The 27,670-nt window shown below is 36.0% G+C and overlaps 4 protein-coding genes across 4 annotated transcripts in view; 1 reads left to right on the top strand and 3 right to left on the bottom strand.

The window, feature by feature from the left end:
• Positions 1-27,670, bottom strand: part of LOC134824344 (NAD(P) transhydrogenase, mitochondrial-like) — a 1,149,555-nt gene that overhangs the window by 261,695 nt on the left and 860,190 nt on the right. The window lies entirely within an intron of this gene.
• On the bottom strand, positions 604-17,883 carry LOC134824346 (protein phosphatase 1 regulatory subunit 37-like). The gene is made up of 10 exons (XM_063836234.1): positions 17,753-17,883; positions 16,924-17,083; positions 16,358-16,495; positions 15,782-15,882; positions 12,913-13,032; positions 12,368-12,518; positions 10,806-10,951; positions 3,229-3,348; positions 2,743-2,960; positions 604-2,555 (listed from the first exon to the last, which is right to left on the bottom strand). The coding sequence occupies exons 1-10, from the start codon at positions 17,828-17,830 to the stop codon at positions 1,304-1,306; spliced, it is 2,484 nt and encodes an 827-aa protein (XP_063692304.1). The 5' UTR covers positions 17,831-17,883; the 3' UTR covers positions 604-1,303.
• LOC134824357 (uncharacterized) overlaps positions 14,782-27,670 on the top strand; it is a 50,053-nt gene continuing 37,164 nt past the window's right edge. Inside the window, exon 1 of the mRNA XM_063836248.1 lies at positions 14,782-14,813. The gene's annotated coding sequence lies outside the window, so the exon portion shown is untranslated. The remainder of the gene's footprint in view (positions 14,814-27,670) is intronic.
• Positions 18,175-20,482, bottom strand: LOC134824358 (dynein light chain Tctex-type 1-like). The gene is made up of 3 exons (XM_063836250.1): positions 20,399-20,482; positions 19,979-20,128; positions 18,175-19,702 (listed from the first exon to the last, which is right to left on the bottom strand). The coding sequence occupies exons 1-3, from the start codon at positions 20,475-20,477 to the stop codon at positions 19,587-19,589; spliced, it is 345 nt and encodes a 114-aa protein (XP_063692320.1). The 5' UTR covers positions 20,478-20,482; the 3' UTR covers positions 18,175-19,586.

Below are 27,670 nucleotides of genomic sequence, written 5' to 3'. Positions count from 1 at the left end.
AAGTGATATATCAAATTTCGCACATAAGATTTCATCAAAAATTACACAGTATGTCCCTTACACCTCACAACCATTTTATTATCTGCAAACTTTGAGGAAAATTGTATATTACAATTTTGAGGAAAATCTACTTTCTGGTAATCTTTTTTTGCTCTTATGAGTGGGTCAATCATTTATTTTTAATTGTAGTTGACGAAGTGAGAGTCTCCACTCAGTGTGTGGAGACTCTCACTTCGTCAACTACAATTAAAAATAAAATATACTTTCGTCGAATATTTTCCCGCGGATCAAATGGAACGGAAAGTCCAACTCTTGGACTGTTGGCAAGATTCCGTGACTTGCTTAACTACAATAAGACTTGAATTTGGGACAGGGAAATTAATTTCCCAGTCTCTTGATAAAACACCTTTACCCAACCCTTATAAATTTACAGCAATGCCTCTAAAATTGTTGTCCTAGGAAAGTTATTTATTTGCTTTAGTTGATCAAGCAGTACTTATACAAGCAGAAGTTTTTTTCTAGGGAGGAAAAAGGCTTTCAATGGGCACACTAGAAGATCTAAAAACGTGAAAAAAAACGATAACAAAATAAAATAGACTAAAATTCCTGAACCTCAATCATGAATAACGGAACGATACCGTCATTAGTAATACATAAACATAAACATCATTATACAGGTCTTTATTATTGTCACGTAGCCACTATTAGTGAAATATGCAAAATATGCAATCATAAAAATCAAAATTAAACATTCGCATATCATCATATATTCGCATATCATTATATAACTGAAACAACGTCCTGCGTTGTCGTTCTTTAATCTTTTAATACAGATACCTTTCAAATTTTGTGATTTATGAAATCTAGCTCTTACTTCGTTGTATGTATATATCATATATATAATATTATGAACAAATTTGGCAATTTTTAGAAATTTTAAATAATTTAAGAGCCCCTTTTGAAACATGTACTCTCTCCTGAAACGGCCTAATATTTAGCTTTAATGTCGTTAGAAACAAATAGAAAATCTTCACGTTACGAATTACATGTCGTGCATTCCTGAGTATTCGAGCATTCCTTAAAACTGTACCACAAAAATCAGTGATTCAAACTTTAACCACACACGTACACACAGTTTATTATTTCACCACACAACATTACATTATGATTCCTGGAACCCTGCCAGCCATCCCGTCACACCACGTGACATCACATGATGACCTCACATGACGTCACATCCCATTTAAGGACAAATCACTTCGACACATCACAATATTTCTAACCAGATTTTATACCCGTTTAATCAATGCCCAGTGTAATAAACTGGTGGGATATCGTTGACCTCGCTGGCGGTGTCGCTACTGCAATCTGTAGAGGAAATGGCGCGGTCGTCTGCACTGGTTACATCGCTACTGCACTCTGTTGGTGACGGGGTGCAGTCGGGTGTTTCGTCAGCTGTAGAGGTGTTAGCGGGAGAACTGTTAGTGTACTCGGACGAACTGTTTGTGTACTCGGGCGAAGTGTTTGTGTACTCGGACGAAGTGTTATTCGTACACTCAGAAGTGTTATTTGAACACTCAGAAGTGTTATTCGTACACTCAGAAGTGTTATTTGAACACTCAGAAGTGTTATTTGTACACTCAGAAGAAGTATTGGATAAGCTATCGCTGTACTCGTAACGAGAGTGACTAACAGTATTACGCTTCAAAGCTACGTGATGATTAAGATAATCTTCACTGTTCAGACTGTTTTCGGGTATTAAAGGATCAGATTGTGAGCTTTCTGTGGAGGTAATATCCGAGAGTGGGCTATCAAAGAAGGATATGCCACCAGGAAGTGGACTTCCTAGTGGAGGAGGGCTAGTGCCGGAGAGCGGGCTATCATCGTATAACAAATCAACTGTATCAGGAGGACTATCAAATTCAGGGGAAGTAGGAGAGGTCGGACTGTCAAGAGAAGAAATGGAGGATCTAGCGGATTGTTCCTCGACCGCGTCCACAAACTGGTCGTCCTCTTCCTCGTTGTTGTGCTGGGTGCTGTAAGATTCAGTGTTACCCGGCGATGCTGCCAGAGATATATCACCTTTGTTAATGTAAACTCCAATGCTCTCATCCCATCGCTGTTTTAATTTAATGTAATGTCCTGAGAAGAAGCCAAATGTTTTAGTAGGGTCAGGCGGAGGCGCCATAGGAGGTGATATGATAGGCAGGGCACGGCGCTCCTCAGGTTTGGTAACACTGTTAGAGCTGTGGTTATTATTATTACATTTCTCTCGCTCCTCTTTTTGGAGCTTCATTGCAAGTTCATAGTCTGCCTGCTCCTGTTCTGAGCGACTTATCCCAGAATCACCCTCAATCTCATTACCCTCCGGTGAAAGTGGACATTGATCTGCGTTTTTGTGGGCTTCTAGATTGCGGACAGAAAACGCTTCGATTTCTGCGAGGAGTTCCTGCATAAGATCGTCATTGTTGGAGCGTTTCATGACGTCAAGGTGTAATCGGAGGAGCTTGTGGTTTATTGCGTATGCGCACTTTAGCGCCATTACTCCAGCCAAACTGAGGGGAGGAAATAAATTAAATTAATTAATTAAGTTAAAATTTATTTATCACTTTACCAGTAAATAAAGGTCAGCACATACTCTCTCTTACATTGCGAGTTATAACCAGTGTGATCAGTTCAATAAAATATCAGATAAAACTTAAATAAACGAATGATTTCAAACACACTACAACTATAATATACCTGATGTTATTCTCCCTTAGATCCAAGTGTATAAGAGTGGTATGATCCCCAACAATCTCTGCCATTACCACAGCACCCTCGTTGGTGATATTACAACTTGCCATGACGAGCCGCGCGATGGACCTACTGGAGAGGAGGCCCTCTTTTAGACATTCCACTCCTTTGTTACCCAGAGCGTTAGATCCCAGGTTTACTCCTTCCAATGTGGTGTGGAACGCCTGTAGTTGTAACTTTGTTATTATAATATGGCTGTTATATTTTTTATATAAATCTACAAAATTGTGTAAGCTTTTTAAGGATAGCACTGTGTGAGTTGGCTTAAACTTTTTTAGGTTATGAAAATCGAGAGCTATCGTTTGAGTTGTTTTAGATTGTATTATTTGAGTTTGAACTAACTTCTTAAGATCTCAAAGTTAAGCTAACTTAGTAACTTAAAACGCAAATTAACTATCAATTAACTATCAATTAACCAATTAGAACACATACCAGAGCTCTACCGAGAGCGGACATGCTATTTGCTGTTATCTGGTTACTCCACACCGTTATCAACTGTAACCCTGACGCCTGCTCCTCAAGCGCAGATGACAGGAATAAAACACCCGTATCCTGAGAAATAATTAATTAATTAATTATTTGTTGTAATTAATTAACTGGTTGTGATTGTTGTGCAGTTATTTGTTGATTGCTTACATGATACATCGTTTGATTGGTACATTTTTATGATAAAACATGAGAGAAATTAGGGGGGTTGGTGTTTTAGATTCAAATGAGGAAAACACAACTTGGTGGACATTTATTTGAGTTTAAATCCGATCTATTCCAAATGTTTCACTTGTTTGAAATATAATGCTTATAATGCTTGTCAGTTGACCACTTTTCTGAGGAACCAAGCAACAACTAATTATTTATACAAGATAAATATCAATACAAGATATACATGATGTAAGTATTAAGTACGTGCCCCGCCGCCCCCGCTATATATATACATTCTTCGTGACGTAATCTGCCACGAAGTGGTCTGTTGAAATATGTGGTTTCATAAAACCTTCTTCAGTAGTTGAGTAGCAATTTTGAGGATGAAATACCGAAGATAGTGACAAAACGTGACTCACATTTCTTGACGTCATACTATTCCCAATACACAATATTCACATATGCATACTTACTACATATCCTCGTAATTTATTCAGACTTGTTAAAAATACGTTCAACTCACACCGACACTTACCAGGAAATGTTAAGAAACATGGATCTAAAATCTAACACCAAACCAATCTCCCCAGACACTCAAAATGTCTATAATAAATTCAGAATACCGTCATACTCTCAACAAATCCGTACCTGCAAACACCCTTTCAACAACTCAACGATGATGTGTACACTCGTGTAACATATAATATATTCATATTGACACCCAACATAATATATAATGAACGAACTAATATATACGGTCAATCATCCCTTATAAGGAATTACAAATATGTAGATGGTGGACCGGACCTGTATTATTTGTAAGCAGGTCGCTGGTATATCGTCCCGATAATGCGTGTAAGTGCGGTAACTTTTCAATCATCAAATTGGTTATCTTTATCTCGTGCTGTGGCGTGTGGGTAGTTTGGTGATGTCGCTATAAGTAGGGTTTGATGCACTGAGAGGCAAGGTATAGAACGTTTGGTGTAAATTCATGGTGTAGGTCCTCTCTAGGGTTCTGGAGAAATTGCTTGCTACCATATTTTAGGTCAAATACCGGTGACCACAGAAGATACAAACAATTCCTGCCTTTCAATTCCTTCTAATTCGATGAAATGAAAAATATTTCTTATGATTAACTTTATTTTCTTCTCCATTTACCACGACAAGTGACAACATGGAGTCAAAATAAAAACAAAACAAACTCTCTAAAAGTACAAGGTGGCCCATAATTAACATACAATAACGGACACATCTTGTGAAGTAGATGCTGAGAGCCTGACATGTTAACGTTATGTTAATTCTGGCCACCTTTTACTGTGAGACTTGTAAATAACTAGCAATCTCTCCAGTTTCAGTTATAGTAGATCTCAAAACATACTCAACAATTAATATCTCTGCAGTGTTGAATCTAAGTAATCAGAATTACCTTCGCATGGAGACACAATTTGAAGTTAAGTTAATTAATCAATTCACTACCAGACACCAGTTATGTAGTGTTTAGTGTGATAGTTTCAAAGTTACCATGTTTGAGTGTTCAACAGCCCTTACCATGGGGATCAGCTGATATCAGGCAATATTCCCAATCAGCAGAACGGTCCTGCTCGACTTGACACGTGACCTCCTCGTGATACACTCACGTGACCTCCTCGTGATACCCTCACGTGACCTCCTCGTGATACCCTCACGTGACCTCCTCGTGATACCCTCACATGACCTCCACGTGATACCCTTACGTGACCTCCTCGTGAAACCCTCACGTGACCTCCTCGTGATACCCTTACGTGACCTCCTCGTAATACCCTTACGTTAAGGTTTTTTTTTCTGGGTGCCACAGACCCACCCAATGGTGCTGACTTTTTTTGGGTTAAAGACCCACTTGAATGTGGCTCGCTGGCTGAGCTGCGCTCGCAGTAACAGTTCACCACCAAATTTTGGCTGGCTTTATACTTACAGTATAAAGATGTAGGTATAGGTCAGGGACGTAGCCAGAATTTTTATTTGAGGGGGGCTGTCGGCGAGCGAAGCGGGCCGACGCGTCCAATCCAGCTGCGCAGCGAGCAAGCTGTGGCAGGGGTCTGGGGGCGCAGCCCCCAGCGGGGCTCAGGGGCAGAGCCCCCCGGAAAATTTTTGCGAAACAGGGTGTTTTAGACGACATTTGGCATTAAAGAAATTTGTAGGACAGCAATAAACTGGGATTGAAAAGAATCAAGTACTCACGTAAATTTGGTAACTTCACAACAGCAATCTGCATTCTCCAATCAGAATTTACGACTTACTCAGGCCTCATCGTCTTAAGATTTTTACATTTCCTACGGTCTAGGGGACACTATTGACAATTTATAGAAGTCTTCTAGAATGTTTGCTTGGATGATATGACAGATATTTACTAATCCACAGTTCAAATCTTTGACTGACTGCAGTCATAAACACAGCCCAGTTACCAGGCGACCATGGGGGAGTAGACACACAGTTGATAACAACAGACCCACTATCAATATCAACAGACCCACTATTTCATCTTACAGAGTTACAGACCCACAAGTCAATCCACAGACCCATTTCAGAGTAGCAAAGACCCACAATTAAGCGAGTAGACACACACTTAATAACAATAGGCCCACTATTTGACCTTACAGACCCATGTAAGTAAGTCTACACTGTAATAAAACACATCCAAGCTATCAACAGGCCCACTATTTGAGCATGTACAGACCCTCATTAACCATGGTCAATTCAATCCTAACCCCCCCCCCCCCCCCCCCCCCCCCAAGAAAATCTGTTTTTTTTTCGTTTCAGACAATTTTAATTTTTCGATGAAAAAATTTGAGGCAAGGGTGCTGGCACCCTTAAAAAAAAACCTTACCTTACGTGACCGTCAAGTGCGAGGAGGTCTCTGGTAAGATACCCACGTGCATACACTATCAGTCATGTGACCTGCACAGGTGATCAACTTATGGATTCTTAGGCCGCAGGGGGATACCAGAACTGAAAGCCATGCTTTTCTATTTAGCAATTCCATGGTAAAATGGTGCCCAGGGAGGTTATCAAAATAAGTGGTACCAACTACCAGTCAAATACCAGAAATATTTGATGTTCACAAGCAGGCCCAATTAGGGGTATTCGTATTCTTCTGAATCCAATAATTGCAAGTACTAACAGCTTTAATGAACTTAATCAGACATCGCTGCGAGCAATCATTTATAACGATTAAAACTTCAAAAGTGAGTTTAATAATGGTTCGTTGAATCAGTTGCAGTTTAAATAACAAACTTTACATGATAAAGCAGCTGTAACCACCAATTACAAGAAATTGAGATCTGAATATAAAATAGATGTGGAATTTGGTGGAGAGACATATTAGGGGTCGTTCACATATTACGTAATCACTTTTGGGACAATTTGTAACCCCCCTCCCCCCTCCATTATCAGATTACACATAGCTATTGTGTCAAAATTACACTAGCGTAATCATTTGGAAACCCCCCTCTCCCCTCGGCTGATTACGTAATATGTGAACAGCACGTGACAGAGGGTTGGATCGGTAAATAGTGGAAGCTGATTGGTTCAATACTATCACGTGTCAAATAATACTCCGCACCAGAAACCACATCTATAATATATATTATATCAGTCACTACACTTCTCTATTAGTGGAGAAGTGTAGTGACTGATATAACCGCACACCAACACACCTGCTCCCCATCATATGAGATATTATTATGTGTTTAAATACAGATATACTTCTTTTACATGTGGTATATACTGTTAGTCTGTACACTGTACACTGTACACTGTACACTGTACACTGTACACGGTATACACTGTATACACTGTATACACTGTACACTGTATTCACTGTATATACTGGATACACTGTACACTGTATACACTGTACACTGTATACACTGTATACAGTATATACAAGTTGGATACACTGTATACAGTATATACACTGTATATACACTGGATACACTGTATACACTGTTAGTCTGTTACATCGCATGAAGTGAGCCCCTAATTATTACTGCTAATTATTTCCTAAACATCAAATATTTTGATGTTTTGATAGACAAACAGGTAAAATAGATCTCAGATTGTTCTGTGACGTCACTGCCAAACTTGTGTTATTTTGTACTGTTTTAACACATGAAGAATGAAGATGGCCTCTTATTATTACTGACAATTACATTTTCTTCTCACTTTTACGCATATCAAACAGGTAAAATAGTTTATGATACAGAGGTAAGAGGTAAGAGGTAAGGGGTAAGAGGTAAGAGGTAAGATGTAAGATGTAAGAGGTAAGAGGTATAGTAAGAGGTAAGAGGTAAGAGGTAAGAGGTAAGAGGTAAGAGGTAAGAGGTAAGATGTAAGAGGTAAGAAGTAAGAGGTATAGTAAGAGGTAAGAGGTAAGAGGTAAGTGGTAAGAGGTAAGTGGTAAGAGGTAAGTGGTGAGAGGTAAGAGGTAAGAGGTAAGAGGTAAGAGGTAAGAGGTAAGAGGTGCCATTTTATCCTGGCAATGATCTAGACATTTTGAACAAGACAACTAAATTCTCAGCTGACACCTCGTAAATACATGAGCTTTTGACGCACATTTAATACTGCAATTAATGTGTACAGATAGTTTCAAGATAAATAGTTAGATCTGCTCAAATAGTTTACAAATATTTACGATATGTACTTAAATATTACAAATATGTATTCAAATACAACGTCTTTGTATAACTGCACGATGGTGGACCGTGGACCAAGACGTGTCAAATTTCTAGAAAAAAATATTTGTGTAGCACGCACAACATATTATAACATCAAAATTCTCTGAAATGTCCGATTGAAAAGAGTCCAGTTACACTTCTTGGTAATTTTCAGATTTTCGTAATTTCTCAGAGCAAACTGTGCCCTCGGTCAAGTTCCCAACTAGAACTCAATAATAAATGTTACATTATATTTTAATTAGTTACTGAATAGTGAATATCAGTCAAGTTTTGAGTACATATTGTCATCAAGATGGTCTAACATAATGATATGTGAGTAGTGTTAAATACTGATAGTATTACTGTGTTATGAGTTATAATATTCATAGCCATTACTTGAGGATAAAGGGTAGGTATTATAGTAGTATTTTAGTAGTATAGTATAAGTATTGTAGTATTATAGTATTATTTCAGTATGTATATTGTAGTATTATATTAGTATTATAGTAGTATTGTAGTAGTATAGTATAAGTTTTGTAGTATCATTATAGTGATTATATTATAGTACTATTTTATTATGTATTACTATTGTAGTATTATATTAGAATTTTCATGTATTAAATATTGTATTACACACAAAAGAGTATTTTAACACGCATGTGTATTGTCAGGACATCTCGTGAAATAATATCATGTGAACATATGAATAAAATATAAGTATACAATACAATGCAATAATACAAAATGATGTGATATGCGGGATAATAAATAAAATAGGCATTGTAACAATATAGTTATTACGGGGGGGGGGGGGGGGGGGGGGGGGGGGGGTTGGCGGTCATCGCCATTTTTGACAAATCTAACGAATCAAAATTTGTAGAATGATGAAGTCAGAACACATGACCACAGGTGAAATGATATATATTATGTACATACCTTGCACAGTGCCACAATTTTGTGTAATATACAGCTCTACATTCCGGACAAATATGTACATGTTTTGACTTTTGTGTAAGCCTGATTTTAAAGTATTACCAATAATTGGTACTTTTACTCTCGATGATACATGAAGTGAAATGTATTATTATATCTAATTTACTAGTTAATGGGTGATCATGAAAACAACTAAACGTCAGCGAAAGCTCGTCATAATTAAAATTATCTCATTAAATTTAAATCTGGTATAGTATATATACTATATAATATTGACGTGTTTACTTCATGTAACATTGTAACATGTTAACTTTCGAAGACAAAATAAAAGAGCAGTGTAACAAGCCAGACTGTGGTCAGACTGTTCAGTTTGCTTTTGGTTTTGGTTTAGGAAACAATCTTGCCACATAGGTCCAGGAAAGAAATCGAAGTACACATGGTAGCCCAGAGTTCAGTGGTCCTACTTCAAAATAGAGTCTATGTAAGCGTATGTAACATAACTCAATTTAATTATTCGTATCAGGTATGTTCGCTTCTTTTAAAGGTTAAACAATGTGTGGCTTGACGAGTTAAGGAAAACACTAGGTGTAACTTCTCAGATCGAACTTAAAAGTTAAATCATCAAAACCGGAACCACATTTCGATGGATAAACAGCTACAGCTTATTCATCCAGCTTAATCGTCCAGCAATATCTCCTCAATCTCAACTCAGTGGAAGGACTACTATAATAAACTTCTCTGCTAAGAAGAAACCAGCCTTACAGGAACAGCAAACCTGTAGCCGAATAATTTTCCTTTAATAAATTTAAACTTCCGTAAATATCTATTGCACGCCATCTAATATCTAGATCACATCACTACAAATCTCATATATAAAGCATAATATAGTAATTCACAAATGTGTTGGTTTTTTAGGGCTTGATATTTGGAGCAATGATGATCTTATTAAATCCATTGTGTTCCTGCACCACTCACCACTGCACCACTCACCACTGCACCAGTCCCATTGTGTTCAAAAGATGTTTCATTGTCAAATCTTGGAACATATGATTGGTGCGATAGTAACTAAAAACTACAGAATATGGTATTGGTCTTTCATTTGGTCGATAAGAGAGAAATGTTACCCAAATTTACGTCGGTTGCTAGCAGACAGATTGTGGTGGCCAGTGGTCACGGTATAGTAACGTACAAAATTCAGAGGTTGCCATTAAATCTTAGAACTACCAGTAACTTTTTACAGAATGAAATTTAAACAAGTGGATAAAAAGTCATTTAAAAAAGTACATCCTTGCAAGACTTTTCATACACCCTGTTTTATAATATGTAATATTAAACGAGAGAGAGGGAACTTTTGACTGAGAGAGAGAGAGAGAGGGAACTTTTGACTGAGAGAGAGGGAGCGAACTTTTGACTGAGAGAGAGAGAGAGAGAGGGAACTTTTGACTGAGAGAGAGGGAGCGAACTTTTGACTGAGAGAGAGAGAGGGAGCGAACTTTTGACTGAGAGAGAGAGAGAGAGAGGGAACTTTTGACTAAAAGAGAGGGAACGAACGTTTGACTGAGAGAGAGAGAGAGAGAGAGAGAGGGAACTTTTGACTGGTAGTCCTCCACTGTGACCCAATATCCACAGAGCACAGCTTACACCAGACATTCTTTCAAAGTAAACAACTGGATTAAAAACTAATCAATTGCCTGATCATAATGACCCCTTCCCCTAATTACATAATCACAGTGAACTAGTAATCACCTGTAATCTGTTGTTACGAAGATCCAGTAACCGTATAGTCCTATTAGTAATCAGCAGAGAACCAAGCAACTTAGCGTCCTCGGGTGTCAACTTGTTGTGTCCCAGATACAAGTCCTGTAGTAAGGTGTTCGTGCGCAGACCCCAAACTGAAATGTTACTGTTAGCATGTTAGCATGTTAGAATGTTAGCGTGTTAGCATGTTAGCATGTTAACGTGTTAGCATGTTACTGTTAGCATGTTAGCATTTTAGAATGTTAGCGTGTTAGCATGTTAGCATGTTAGCATGTTAACGTGTTAGCATGTTACTGTTAGCATGTTAGCATTTTAGAATGTTAGCATGTTAACGTGTTAGCATGTTACTGTTAGCATGTTACTGTTAGCATGGTACTGTTAGCATGTTACTGTTAGCATGTTAGCATGTTACTGTTAGCATGTTGGCATGTTATAATGTTTCTGTTAGCATGTTAGCGTGTTAGGTTATTGTAACCGATAAGAAATTTTAGGTTATTTGGCCTAGTGGTGCAACCCTAATGGATCAGGGACAAAAGGAAATCGCGGCATGTACGGAATCGCGATTTTTCCCATTATTTGCGACAAATTTTATGTGTAGTTTAATGTATAGCCTGTTAAATTTCGCGGTATCGCGATTTTTGGCCAAAATAATCGCGAAATCCTTTTGTCCCTGTAATGGATGTCAACTAAATTTTTCAACTGGGGTTATCATGAGTGCAGTAGTAGTTGAGTTCCCCTTTTTAGGGTCTACATTTGAATCGCTTTTAAAAACAGGCACGTACTGAAATGATACTGTTACCTGATATTATAATCGACCTGGGCCCCAGGTGTTGTTTTAACTAAATATGGAGTTGAATCCTATACCTAACATAAATATAGATAAAGTTAGAAATTAGCCATCACTTGAGTCTACATTTTTGGGACATAAATAGAGAAAGTAAAACATCTGTAACCAATTTAGACTTTATTTAGTCTACATTTGAATTACTATTTTTAGATTTAAAGCATTGTACGTTTTGGGGCATAAGTAGTACCTAAAACATAAATGAATTTGCATTATAAACATAATTTGAATCCTGTATCTACAGCTCCGTACCAAGGGTTATTATGATATTATAACACGACTCCTGTCCGACAGCGACATCTGAACTTTTACTAATTACTTGCTAATTTGTATACGTAACATTTCGCCCAATCTTATGATCCCCATTATGAGCGACTCTCTAAACAAAAACCAATAATACGCTTTAACGCCCTCCTGTAATCAGCGCCACAAAATTGTCATCACAATAGTATAATGTACCACCAAATCATAACATGGCCCAAACAGATAAACCTCCTTAGTGAACCCCATTATCTAGCAACAATGGCCACAACAGCGTCAATTTTAATTGGCTTCTGAGATGAGAACGGAGGGGCAATGTTGTAGTTAAGTGCTGGTAGGAACGAGAAAAGTGGGTAATTTCCAGTGCTCCCATAGCCCAACAAATAACACAATAATCAGGAGTTGAAGAATGTGATTGTTATTTGAAGATTGTAGGAATGTATACCTAGATTCCTGGTGAGAATACCACTGAGATGGTTATCCTCGAGATGGAGTACACGGAGAGTACAGTTCAACTTTAGTACTCGGCACAGTAGCGGCATTGTACTCTCGTCAAGTGATGTTCTTCTCACGTCTAGGTACTCCAACCGGTGAAACTGAAAGAGAAAGTGAAACTGAAAGAGAAAGTGAAACTGAAAGAGAAAGTGAAACTGAAAGAGAAAGTGAAACTGTTAAAAGAGAAAGTGAAACCGTTAAAAGAGAAAGTGAAACTGTTAAAAGAGAAAGTGAAACTGAAAGAGAAAGTGAAACTGTTAAAAGAGAAAGTGAAACTGAAAGAGAAAGTGAAACTGTTAAAAGAGAAAGTGAAACTGTTAAAAGAAAAAGTGAAACTTTAAAAAGAGAAAGTGAAATTTTTAAAAGAGAAACTGAAAAACAAAGTGAAAATGAAAGACGGAGTAAATATTTGATGCGTTGCTTTAAATGAAGAAAAGTAGGAGGGTCTGGACAGACTGAAATAACGCACAAACAGACAAATAACTTAATAATTACCCGTTTGAGGAGTCTTGCGAGGGCGAGCCAGGCACGTACTCCTAATCTAACATTATTGGCTACTATGAGTCTCGTAACAGGCTCGTAGTACTCTATCATCTCAAACACTGAGATAGCACCCTGGGTGGCAAGTTATTTTAGCTATTTGAGTTATTTAAGTTATTTAAGTTGTTTTAGTTATTTTAATTATTTTAGTTATTTTAGTTATTCTAGTTTCACTAACATGATCGTAATAATAGATTTAAGTTTAATTAAGATTAAACATATATAGGTAAGTTTAGTATGTTTAATCCAAATAACCTGCAAATTGACATAAATATCAGGGCTGACAATTCATGCTCGGGTAAATCAATGAAGTCAGAACATTTTAACTAAATGGAAAAAGATCTTACACTATTTATAACTAACATAGTTTGTCAGTTTCGTGTACACTGTACATGATAATATCTATTATCTTAAATCGTTATTTTTATCTACATGATACTAATGATGTACATATCTGACATACTAGGTCAATTTGACTTAAACAACTGGATCAATTTATAGCACGCTTCTCATGAGGGGAGTTATATTTTAGTTTTTTATTTTATATATAAAATATATTATATATAGTTGGTCCATAATTATATACATCATAGCCAGCTCAGGGTCGGGCGGAGGGCAAGAATGTTATTTTTATTTTTATCTTTTCACATCTAAAATGTTGAAATTTGATAATAATACCAAATAAGGCAATGTTTGTCTGCTGAAAATGTTATTACTAGAAACGAATCCATGTTGACAAAAATCAAGTAGCTACACGGAAGACTGGTAAAGTTAAGAAGAGATAGATTGTTGAGACTTTTTCTAGACTTTTTCTAGACTATTTCTAGACTATTTACGAGAATCCCTTATGCTCTGCTACGAAGCCCCTAATATTTCCCCTTACGAATACGCCGAATCTTTACCTGTGACACGGTAAGCTAGATTCAGATATAACAACATGTTATCATGGGAAATTAATACGCGGTAATTGCTGCTCCAATTAAATAGTGAGGAGCCAAACTTTTATTAATTAGCAACATTGGCTGGTGTTATAACAAATATATTACACTGTACGTGTGTATTCAATACAAATAATAAACATTATAGCTATGTTATACTGGCACAGTTGAAAAGTATGTCAATTGAAAAGTATCAGTTTCTACACATCTTATTATCATTGATTATATATCATGAGTTATGAGTTATTTATTCCGTTGTCCAAAAAACAATTAATTCCTCAAATTCAAATGTGTTTTATACTCTCATAAGATATGTCAATTATAATTTGAGCATAGTAACATAGTAGTAAATAATAATAGTAATAAAGTAGTAAACAGTCATACATTGCAAATATTCAGCCTCATTTACTTCAGCAATTTAATTTTCTGTCATATCCTGCCATGGATACGAGTGAAACATTTGAGTAGTACTACACAGCAAATATGCTCTGTTTTGTTTCACTGTGAAGTGTTAACTGTGAAGTTATACATCTCTTTGATGGTGCTCCGTCGGAATGGAAAATCCCACGATCAGAAATATGTCGACTGTAATTTATAAGAATAAATTGTAAGGTTGGTCAGATTTATATTATGAAAAACAAAAGCTTGGTTTCTGATAGAATAGATATCTTATTCCATACATCCACCATAATTCACACGAAATTTAAGTTGGTGCCAACCTCTTTGTCCTATCAAACAAAGTCATATTACGATCGATTTAATTTGTTATATGAAACTTAGCCACAATACCTATTGATATTTAAATTTAATTGCATGATTCCAAAGAATAGAGCTCGAGGGATGATCAGGGTATGATTCCTATATTAGGGAAATAAAGTTTTAATACTTTCAACACTACTATATAACAAATAATTTGAGATTATGTGACTGATTAAATGCTGAAGATAAAAGAAATATATTCATTTTGCTAAGATTATGTTTGCGTTTCATTGCTCAACAGCTGTTCGAAGGATCAAATTTAAGATTAGGGAAATAATCATACAATTATTATACTTAGACACGCAAGTCACCGTAATATAAAACTGGTAACACTGGTAATAGTGGGCTATCTAAATTCTAGCTACACTGGAGGCCACTAAACTACAGTAAAACTAAAAATCAGTGCACTATTATAGTACCCCACTACGACTTACGCAGAATAGTAGTACCGTGTATTTAACATTTAACCCTCTCCTATTATGGAGGATTTCCAAAATCCACTAAGGCATTCCCTAAAGTACCCCAAAATACCCCAATTATACTAGTGCTTGGTATGAGCACATACATACAGTCCCTCAAACCATGGTAACATTGCAATATTTGCAGGTCACATATTTGCATAATGTTGAATATTTGTAACTGGATACCTATAAAGTCCTTCTCAACTGCTGTACAGTCAGGATACTGGTGTGCAGGAGGTAAAGTAGCTGGGAACTAGAGGACAGTCATTTTAATCATGGTTGAGACTTGAGAGGGCGTTTCGCGGGTTTTCATTGGTTATTGAGACTTGAGAGGGCGTTTCGCGGGTTTTCATTGGTTATTGAGACTTGAGAGGGCGTTTCGCGGGTTTTCATTGGTTATTTAGCGATTAATTAAGTTGTGATGGTTTTTATAGAGTTATATATTGTAGTTTAAGTTTTACAGCTAATTATTGGCTAATACTACTAATGAAGTTTTATTGGTATTCAATTTCTTCATGATGAAAATTCTCTTTTTGGTCCTATGGATAAATATTATTTCTAGCCGAATTTATAACCGGTCAAAGTTTAGCGCTTGGGAGTACTGTGTGTAAATTTATTGAGCTGAAAAGCTGAAAATCGAGTTAACAAATCTATCGGAACACTTACGTCATCATCAAGCTGTGTCTGTTCAATGTTGAGGGTCTGAGCTCGTAGCACTCTTAGGACTGCCTCCAGCGCTTCACAGTGCGCGGGGTCAAGTCTGGTTCCTGAAGATAATAATAATAAATTGAAGTTTAAGAACACCACTATTAAGATAAACTTATACTCAGCAGTGTTTAATCTAGTCATCCCAGAAACTATCATGATAAAAGTTAGGACTGCTATCAAATACTTGAAAATATATCGTTCATATGAGTGAAACTTAAAACTAAAAGATATAAACACTGTTAGATGATATGTCTTAATTAATACCGCTTATGAGTCTGTTTGTGCAGCGATTAAAAAATGAAATCAAGTCATATACAGCAGAGTTAACAAAGCCTGGGTTATTTAAATAACAACTTTATGAGAAAGATGGCTATCTTGGGTCATTGAAGACTGGTTGACCTGGTTTAGCTGTAACTGTAGTTATTTTAAAGTTAACCGTGGAACGGTAGTCAAGCGGAGACTGTCTCGCACTTTCCTTACCTTTGAGATCGATAGTATCAAGTTTTAGGGTACTATCCCGCAGTCCCTCCTTACCTTTGAGATCGATAGTATCAAGTTTTAGGGTACTATCCCGCAGTCCCTCCAACTGATCCACTAGCTTCTGACAAGGTCTGACCCTGAGTTTGGCGCAAAGTTGTTTGTAGGAGTCCAGGACGTTAGCATACTCTTCATCTGGTGAAGAAACTTGTTACATTGAATCAAGTTTTGAATTAATTGATTACATAATTTTATAATTAGCCAATTACCGCCCTGACGGTGTGAGAGCAGTGTTGTAATTGCTGGTGATCACTTCTATTTGTGCGGTAATCGAACAAAACAATAATTGTAAGATCTAAACAACAGTAAAGTACTAAATACTTTAATAGGCTAACACGGATTGTAATTTTTTGTTAATTATCGGTTGTTTCTTAACAAATACCTACAAAATGTAAAAACCTAGATAGTAAATTGAAGATTCAAACCAATAATCAGCTGACCTAAAATCAATAATGTTTGTAGTGTTTCCCGTTTATTAAAAAACGGAAACCCAAAAAATTTTACCCCAGAACCATTACAACAATTAGACTAATAAATAATGTCCCTATGCGGATATTACATACCATCAATAACATTAACAGGTACAGGCTCCACGTAATCTGCTAACACTGTTCTGAAGGTAACATTCCTCCCGGTCTCCCCCTCGGTAGCAACATTTCTCTTTAGTATCCCCTTTATTGCAGGCCCTCTCCTCTCTTGTTTCTTTTCTTCTTCTACTGGATTCTAAGACAAGTCCCAGGTTAATTAATTAATTAGTTAATTAATTAGTTCCCAGGTTAATTCCCTCAGCTATTCTAGTTTAATCTAAGAAACATTATAAATTATCATAAATTCTGGTATTATAGAACAATGATATTTTATTTAATTAAGACTGTAATTAAGACTGTATAAAATTGTAAGTAATCCATTTCATGTGAGGCGAAGCCGAGTGCAACAACTGCAATAACTGCCGGTATAAAATAAAGCCGTCAGTAACCTAAGCTCAGGTTGAACTCAATGTAATCGTATTATAGTACACAAAACAGGTACTACAATGTACACTGAACATTCATGTATAACACAACAGCCTATATCATGTTACCGCCTAATCTAGGGCCCCTCCCTGCTTTACTTAGAAATGTTAAAAGTGGTCGTGAGATTACAATGTTAATTATGCATGGATAGATTAGGCTTAAACCTGATTATATCAAAATCTTAATTATACGTGATCGTGTTCGCGATTATTCGATGCGCTGTAGGTAATCGTGTGATTATTTCAATGTGAGGAACCGGAATTACATGTTGCTTAATTACACATTGTTCGTGTACATGATAACACACAATTACTAATTACAACTAATTAAACACTGTTCCTGTACGTGATTAATTAATTAAAATTAATTAATTAATTACCTGGACATGCTCGTAACTACCCTCATCCTCACTCTCCATGATACTAGCTTCCTCTTCTTCATCAGCATCCTGCAGCATCACACTACGAGGACCCCATACACTACATCTTACATTTCTACCTGAGTTAATTAGTTAATTGATGAAATTAATTACGCTATGTATCTTACATTGGATTTCTGTCTACAAAGTAGTTAATCAATTAGAGTAATGTGCGTGTTAATTAGAGAAATATTGAACTTGATTTAAAGTTCAAATTCATTTTTAATTCTCTATCATGTCGTGCTGCAACTTCATGATTTAAAATATAATTGAAACAATTTCCTCATTCATGTGTTAACACATTTCATTAGAGTTTCCACAATAATATTGTATATTATACGTATATGATACGTTCCTCTAATTAATTGCAGTGAAACACATAATTAAGATTAATTAAGTGGACTATACAAAATGTTGACAATGTTCTTAATATGTTTGGGGGAAATAATCATAACTAAATTTTGTGAAAAAATTGCATCTAGTTATAAATTTGTCAATTTGTCATTATAAAGGGTACAGTAATGATTTGTTTTACATTTTTGGCGGGTGGCAATTTATTAAAAACTAAACAGGGTGAATATAGTACAGTAATACTTATTCAGTAGCACTTAACATATTATAGAGCAACGAGTGAACACTGAACATACTGTTAAAAGTACTAAAAGTAGTATTAATTTAAGAACTTTAAATTAAATCATATCAGTGTTACAAAAAAGCGATCGTTGTGGACTGAAAATAGAGTATAATAACGTAGATTAAAAAGCAATCCGTTAGCATAAAGTCTTGAAAATATATAAAGACACGGCCCATCCCAAACGGTTAAACTCTTAAAATCAGTTAAAGAGCTAACAGGGCGCCGTGCAGGCGGTTACAATCCTTTAAGAGCCCCAAAAATATCATTTAACCAGGTCGACAAACTCTAGACTAGTTTACTACTTTTATAGTTAAATGAACATGCTTCATATATTAGATAATGGTCAAATATTCTAGCTACCCATCTCTAGTTTCATTGTCTTTTAACTAAAACAATGGCATCATTAAAACTTTTTACTAACTGACTTATTTACAAATATAATACAAAACTTGAAAACGACATGCACATGATGTCAATGATTTGCTTAAAACTCCCAAAACCCTCTTAACATACCTTAATAGTAATAGTTAATACTGTTTAGTCATTAAGACAAATGGGGTAACGGGACAGCAAGTGAAAGTTCCTGATCAATCTTAACCACCAAAAATAATGTCAAGGTAACTACATCTAAACCACCAAAAATAATGTTAAAGTTACTACTATAATACTAGTACTATACTAGTACTACATATATTAGTAAATACAATTAATCAAGGCATTGGCTCCACAAGGGTGAGGTAAGGAAAGTTATCCAACAGTATGTGAATCATTAATCAGCAAACGTGATCTATCTATCACGACTTATGATACAACAACTCCCAGCATGTGAGAGCATAATATATAGGACCTCAGTTATTTTTAGTTGCAGTTTTATACCAAAGGAGCAGTTAGTATACTAACTGTAGTAGTTAAACTGTTATATGAGAGATTAGGTTGTTGAAGTCGACAAATGGTTCGCTATTTGGGTAAGACTTTTAATCAAATTTCACAATTTAGCAAGACCACGTCCAACGTTATGATGATATTAATAATTTGTACTCAAAAATTCTACAGCCTTAATCATTCTTTGAAGAGAACTCTTGACGTCTTCTTAGTTGAACTAAATAGTTCCAGATGATTCCATTTCCTCCGAGACACTTCCAGATCTTTCTAGAGATCTTTCTAAATAGCCAGTCCGAAAATGCTGACGATACAGTACATAGTCTTGTTCTCCCATCGTACAGTACAGCTCCCATCAGTTGCATTGTCCCAGTAGCAAGAGTTTGCCATGTGCAAACCTGCAGAAAAATCAAAACTTTTATTAATTTTCAGTTTAAAGTAGTTAACTGGAAGTGGGGTGGGACTAATTTGGAAACAGCTGCAAAACTTTTAACTGTTTTTCATTTTACCATCGGAGAACGGTAAGAAATGCTAATTGTGGGTGGTGGGTGAGTGTGTCATGTCAGCAGTCAGGTGATTGTTTTTGACATCTCATCCGTACCCACAGGATTAGGCCGGTTTCAGAGAATTGAGGAAAGTTGAGTTAAATTTAAAAGGATAAAATTTTATCAAACCTGCTCCATTCTTCTGCATGATGACACAGTTGACAATGTACTTGAAAGGTTTGCTGAGTTTGGTCAGCTGGTTCAAACATTGTTCTACAACGTTACTAGTCCATTGGTTGACTTTGTTGTGTTGGTACGTGTTACCACCAATTGTTGCTTCTGAAATATTGAAATGTTTAAAGCAAACTTATAATTTAACGTGCCATGAATGTGATGTGCTGTCTACTAGGGTGAACTTTAGAAATTCTAGACTTTTTTGATTCATGGCTTTTCCGTTAAAGAATATTTTAGCTATTGTGGGTTTGTTACAATGTTATATTTCCAAAGTTACTTTACATGGTTTCATGATAAATTTTTGACTGGCTGAAAAACTGCTAATTCAATGTACTGAAACTGAAAGAAAAATAATGGTTTTTTAAGAGCCCTTACCAATTGCTTCTTTGATGATGCTACTTATCTCGTCATTCACAAAGGCAGTGTCTTCTCCAGCCGCAAAATCACTATCCATTATTAACAGCTGTTCAAAATAAAAATTATCACTTGTCCTTGATAATGGATGTTTAGGGAAAGTAACCAAACGATAAAAGATAAGATTTAAAAATAGAAAATAACCAGAGTTTGTAAGCATTGTAGTGCAAAAACAGTCAACAAAAATAAAATAACATTGTTAAGCACTGTTCCGAGAATCACATTAATTGTACAAAGATAACCCAGTTACTTTCTAATTTGTAAGGATGCCATAAGATAAATTCAGATTTCTTTCTAGTCATATTGTCACATGATGGTCTGTTGCATTGATGATGGGTGGTATACTGTCTGGTAGTTTTTATCAAGAGGCGTTTGAGTGAGTCAGGTTTCTGTAACTTGTGTTTTAATTAGGCTGCAAACTCATTGACGTGTGGTTCCTCATAGAGAAAGAGAGTTGGCTATCTCTTGTCTCATGCTAGCAGAGCTCGAGGATGTACTCAGTTGTACAGAGCCTTAGGCTGTGGTTGGTGGGGCATTTTACAAGCAATTGTCTTCCATCCTTGACAATGGAAGTTGTTGTAGCCAAGTAGCGTTTCATCACAGCGTTTTATCACAGCACGTCTTACAGGATTTTAACAAGGACGTGCTGTTCACGTCAAATTTGGTCTTAGATAGCAGTTGAGTGATAAAGCAGTTTCGATATTCAAACAGTGGCTACTGAATCAAAACTTTGCGATGAAACTTCCCTCAATTTGGAAACACCAAACAATTCAAAAATATATGCGTATAGATTTGGCAATAGTAATTATCCTTTCATAAGGGTAAATAAAATCAAATGAAAACATAACGATCTACACATAAGATCATCAAAATGTTTATAAAAATATCTCGATGATTCAAATTATTATGATTTCAATAAATTAAACAATTTAATATAGTAGATCCTATCTATGAGGTGATAGCTAACCACAATACAGAAGCTAAGATCCAGGTCAAAAATCACACTCAAGGGAATCAGAGGAAGACAAAAAGCCCAGCACCTTGGACTGGATGACGTATCTATATCCTTCAATCTCATCCCTCAGAAGACGAGCTATCCAATGACGATCATAGCAAATTCCCTTTAGGATTCAATTCTTTTTTAAATATTCTGGCTCTGTCTTTAAAATTTTTGCACTGTTAAAGTTTTAAACATCGACAGGTAGAGCATTCAAATAAAATATTATAACTTTTTCGGAAATGTCAAAAGAGAAATTCTCACTATTTATCTTTGAAAAAATTCATGAATGATCTATATAATACTATAACTAAGATGTATTACACATTATTTAAAATCTATCTAAACCATATTATACTGTATATACTAATATTTTTAAGATTTTTGTAAAATGTTTATAAATTCTGTTCTCGACAAAAAGTTTAATAATTTAATTTTATAAAATTACTAGAAAACCCGTGGTAACAGGGACGAAGCTAGTAGTATTCTTTGAAAGAGAGTTTTAATCGCATCAAAAAATATCCATCTCAACCGAAGATACAGCCGATTTAAATATAAAACACTTTAAACACAACGTAATTACCACAAAACCGATCAAAATGACGTTAAAACAATCTTTGCACGTGCATGTGTGCATTAAAACACCGTTGCTATGGAACCTTTTGGTTAAAGTAAGTAAGTAAAGATTATGACATAACATCATCACAAGTGTCTACAAAATATCATTGCACTAAATAAAAAATAATTTAAATAAATATATTTTCCATCAACATTAATAATTTATCAAATTCAATTTTATTAATTAATAAAATCTAATACATTATCTATAAATAATTCATTAATACTTCCCAGTGGAATAAAGATTTATAAAACGCTTCTTTGCCACAAAAGGATGAAACCAAAGATATTCATTATGTGTCTCCTTATTGCTTAAATAACTGGGTCCTTCAATTTTCCCTAAAACTTCATTCGAAACATTCCAAAAATACCTAAATTGTTACCTAAATTCCTATTTTTCATCTAATTTGCACGTGGGCGGTCGTACATACATTATCTAACTTTTAAAACAATCTCGAAATAGTAAAGAAACATCTTAAGAGACTGATAAGTGCCCAAAAAAACATAACAGTTCTCTGAAAAATAAAGGTTAATTATGAGGTAAATAATTTTCTCCACAAAACTCTGTTAGAGGCAGTAGCCCTAAGATCATAAAGATCATTAATATCACGCAATGGTAGGTTTCTTTTATTCAAATCATTTATAATAAACTTTAAAAGATTACTTTGGTGTCGACCAACACGTCCTTTCATGGTAAATAACGCATTAACAGCAAATTGAAGAGCTCTCTGAGCTGGTGATGAGCAGTCACTGCGAAGGACATGTCCCAGCATTTTCCAGCGAGCATATGTCACTCGCTCTGACAACGGTGTTACACCACAGCGTTCATATATGGCTTTATTACTGATAATAATGGGATAAGTCATCTTCAATATTTGACGCAGGTGTCTTCTATGACATGCATCAAGTTTGTCAAATAGGTTCTGAGGGGTAGCCCAGCTATTGCAGTTATAGAGCATAACAGATGTAACGTATGCTTTGTATATCTTAATCTTGGTCTTCAGATTAATCTTAGATCCTTGCATCCAAACTTTCTTGTATTTTTCGAATGCAACATTTCCAAGGATTATACGATGCTGTATGTCTTCTTTACTACATAGCTTAGAGCCTAGGGACACACACTTCCTCCAAGGTTCTCTATTTCTTAGAGGTTCTCCTTTTTCTTCCTTCTCACTACTTCCAGCCAGATAACACTTTACAAACTCGGTTTTAGATTCATTTACAAACAAATTCCATTCTGAGAGAATTTCCTTGCAAATTGGAAGGAGCTGGTGTAACGAATCCTCATCTTCATCAGCAAAGTCCACATCATCAGCATATTCCCATTCTAAAGGAAGGGAGCTTTCAGATATGGGGGGATTTGGGCGTAGATGTATAACAACAACTCTAAGGTGGTAGAGTGCTCCAGCTAGGTACATGGTAAACAGCGAGCCAGACAAACAGTCACCTTGAAAGGCTCCTATTGTGACTTCGAACTCTCCCGATGTCGTCTTTTTGATCTTAATTCTGAGCTTGGTGTTAGCGAGTAGATATCTAACTAGTCTTATGTCATCTTCTGAGCATCCTGCATCTTCGAGTAGCCTGAGGATAGTTGACCGATGTATTGTGTCGAAGGCTGATGACATGTCTATCCCCATTTTACTAAACTCCCAATGTTTCTCCTTGACAACAGAAATATGCAGTGTTGGCTGCATAGAGTCCATTAGTGATCATGAAAGCTAGCAATCTTTCGCCATTTTCGTTACGCCGACCAATACCATGTCTTCCCATGTTAGTTTGAAGACCACTTTCAAAATCTGATTTAGTCCGTTTCCCTAGCCTAGCATTAAAATCACCCAAGATGAAAAGTTCATGTCTGGCAGGAATTCTGATAGCTTCCTGGAGCTCACAGTAAAACTCATCAGCAATGCGTGGGTTCTGTATAGATTTGACATTAGTTGGACTGTAGCAGTTTATAATACGGGCTTTCAGTGATGGTTTCCCATGACACTTTGATGGTAGAGAAAGGTCCATGTATGCTACTCTGTCACTGATTTGATGGTACGAGACAACATTTGATACAAATTTACTGTTGATAATAAAACCGAGTCCGCCATGCCAAGACAACTTCTGGTTAAAAAAAGAAGCCTGTGGTATGCCGGGTATAACAGTGTCTGAGTGTTTAGACACCTTAGTTTCTTGGAGGGCTATAACATCCAAGTTGTATCTGTTGCAATCATTTGCAGCTAGATGCTGCGAGTGTTCCTGACTAATGCCTCTAACATTCCATGTGGCGAAGTGGAGAGATGCCACCGTGAAAAAACCGAAAAAACGTCAGACGTTCTGGTCGTAATAGTTACTCCCATGCGTGCCCGTCACAGCAACACACCATCCTAAAAAAACGTACATACATACAAAAACAATTCTCTGAATTATAGTAGAGATAGTTAGGATTACATTTTACAAACGTTATATTTTTTGCGTGGAAGCGATCGGGCAGCGGGTTTAGTAAAAATTTAAAAACGTTGTCGCTTCGTGCGTTTCGCGTATTGGTATATATAAATATTGGTATATTGGTATATATATAAGATATTGGTATATATAGATTTGGTATATATAGATATAGGTATATATAGATTTTAAATAATATGTATACCTTGCGCCGCGCCTAGCTTTGCTTACCTGAGGACCCCAGGCTTTAATGATGATAATAGAGATTAGGCGGAATGACAGGCTGAGCGCGGCCCAGTAAAGCGTTGCTTCTAACGATTTAACAAAATTTATAAATTTTGCTTTGTAATGCATTACTGGGCCGCGCTCAGCCTGTCATTCCGCCTAATCTCTATTTATGAACATGATAGCCTGAGGTCCCCAGGTAATGTAATGCAAAGCTAAATTTGACTGATGTTACTCGTCTAAATTTCTTCGAAGTAGCGCGCGCCGCGCCGCTTTCTTTTCAAAATGTTGGCCCGATGGCAAGTGCTACGAAGTAGCGCGCGCCGGGACAAACTATTATCAATGGTCAAAGCTAAAGCTACAATTTGAAAATATTTGCACAATTGATAAGTCGACATACAGCAAAATAATATTGCAATTGACGCAAATTATTAGTTTATACTATTATTATTGTAAATATTTCTAAATAAATTCAAAAACACAGTAATTGTCTATTAACATTATTGGTAATGGATTGTTTCGGTGCGCGCAATTTCGCAGCAATTTGCGTCGAATATTGAATAATTTTGCTTTTATAAAAGTAAAACTTCAAAAAAAGTGTGCGGCCCGGTACCTCAAAAAAATTGTAACGAGTTTATTTCGGGACTTCAAGCTTTTTGGAGGCTTTAAGTTTTTGAAAATATTGGGAATGACAGCTGCGAATATTTAATTTTATATTATTCGGCAACGCACAATGCAATTAACTAAACGCGGGGGTCGTTATGCGTTAGGTATAAAAATGTTTAACATTTATTATTTAACTCATGGCCGCGCTCAGCTCAGCCTGTTATGTTTGCATTGCATTATACATATGTCATTCGATCCACTTACTATACAGAATATTTATCATTTATGTTTATAAATATAATATACAAGTATATTTTCTGGGGTCTCCGGCAATAAAAACTTAAAAATATCTTGTATCTGCAAAATCCGTTACTTCTCATATTGACATTCAAATGTTGATTGCGAAATAAACTGCAACAAACTGTTATGTATTTGCAAATCCTTTAAGTTTACCTGGCATGCGCGCCAGTCCCAATGCATGAATACACGGCACTCTTTTCGAGCTTTTTACATTGTACGTTAGAATACTGAAAAGCGAGCAATAGACTAGCAAGCTGAATAAGTAATCACTTCAACTTCGGCGGCGCGCGCTTCGCGCGCGAAAAGTGGCATGCAACGTATGTCAAGTAATCACTTTTTTAACAATTTAACCCCCGGCCGGCCCTCCGTTATCAGTTCTACACATAGAAATTGTGTCAAAATTACACATTACTGTTACATACTAGCGCTATAGCGTAATCATTAATTGGGAACTCCCTCCCCCTCGGCTACATACTACATACTACATACTACATACTACATACTACATACTACATACTACATACTACATACTACATACTACATACTACATACTACATACTACATACTACATACTACATACTACATACTACATACTACATACTACATACTACATACTACATACTACATACTACATACTACATACTACATACTACATACTACATACTGCATACTACATACTGCATACTGCATACTACATACTGCATACTACATACTGCATACTGCATACTGCATACTGCATACTACATACTGCATACTACATACTACATACTACATACTACATACTACATACTACATACTACATACTACATACTACATACTACATACTACATACTACATACTACATACTACATACTACATACTACATACTACATACTACATACTACATACCACATACTACATACCACATACTACATACCACATACTACATACTACATACTACATACTACATACTACATACTTCATACTACATACTACATACTACATACTACATACTACATACTACATACTACATACTACATACTACATACTACATACTACATACTACATACTACATACTACATACTACATACTACATACTACATACTACATACTACATACTACATACTACATACTACATACTACATACTACATACTACATACTACATACTACATACTACATACTACATACTACATACTACATACTACATACTACATACTACATACTACATACTACATACTACATACTACATACTACATACTACATACTACATACTACATACTACATACTACATACTACATACTACATACTACATACTACATACTACATACTACATACTACATACTACATACTACATACTACATACTACATACTACATACTACATACTACATACTACATACTACATACTACATACTACATACTACATACTACATACTACATACTACATACTACATACTACATACTACATACTACATACTACATACTACATACTACATACTACATACTACATACTACATACTACATACTACATACTACATACTACATACTACATACTACATACTACATACAGTCATACTACATATCTCATACTACATACTATAACAAAGGACCATGTACTCAAAGTCAAGGGACTACGTACTACAAAGGATCACGTACAGCTATTACAGAGGACCACTTACAGAGGACCACTTACAAAGAAGCAGATGAAACGGTTCGAGGTATTCCATCTGACCTCCCTGAGAAGAATCTTGGAGATAAAGTGGTTCTTCCATGTCTCCAATGAAGAAGTTCTCGATCAGGCGTGCTGGAATTAAGTCTATTGAAACTTTCATCGGTTCGGCTAGACTAAGGTGGCACGGACACGTTGTCAGAATGCCAGAGACACGGTTTCCCAATTTTCTACTGGATTGGAAACCAAACTATGGAAAGAGACTGAGAGGACGACCCTGCAAAGGCTGGATGGCCTGTGTACTTGAGGATGCGGCTGACTTTACAGTTGTCGATAACATCAGCAGAGATGCAGTAAAACAGTTAGCTCTAAAACGAGTGGAATTGAGGCACATGATACACCGTAGAAGA

Source organism: Bolinopsis microptera, chromosome 12 (assembly GCF_026151205.1).
Source record: "Bolinopsis microptera isolate Bmic1 chromosome 12, MBARI_Bmic_1.0, whole genome shotgun sequence".
In the NCBI taxonomy this organism is placed as follows: domain Eukaryota; kingdom Metazoa; phylum Ctenophora; class Tentaculata; order Lobata; family Bolinopsidae; genus Bolinopsis; species Bolinopsis microptera.
This window is presented reverse-complemented; position numbering and strand designations above follow the sequence as displayed.

Coding starts and splice junctions, on each gene's coding strand:
- LOC134824346 (XM_063836234.1), bottom strand. CDS start 17,830: ATGCTGCAGGATGCTGATGAAGAAGAGGAAGCTAGTATCATGGAGAGT. Junction 17,084..17,752: donor GTAGTTACGAGCATGTCCAG/GTAATTAATTAA, acceptor GACTTGTCTTAG/AATCCAGTAGAAGAAGAAAA. Junction 12,519..12,912: donor TCGCAAGACTCCTCAAACGG/GTAATTATTAAG, acceptor TTTCTCTTTCAG/TTTCACCGGTTGGAGTACCT.
- LOC134824358 (XM_063836250.1), bottom strand. CDS start 20,477: ATGGATAGTGATTTTGCGGCTGGAGAAGACACTGCCTTTGTGAATGAC. Junction 20,129..20,398: donor CATCATCAAAGAAGCAATTG/GTAAGGGCTCTT, acceptor TCAATATTTCAG/AAGCAACAATTGGTGGTAAC. Junction 19,703..19,978: donor CATGCAGAAGAATGGAGCAG/GTTTGATAAAAT, acceptor ATTTTTCTGCAG/GTTTGCACATGGCAAACTCT.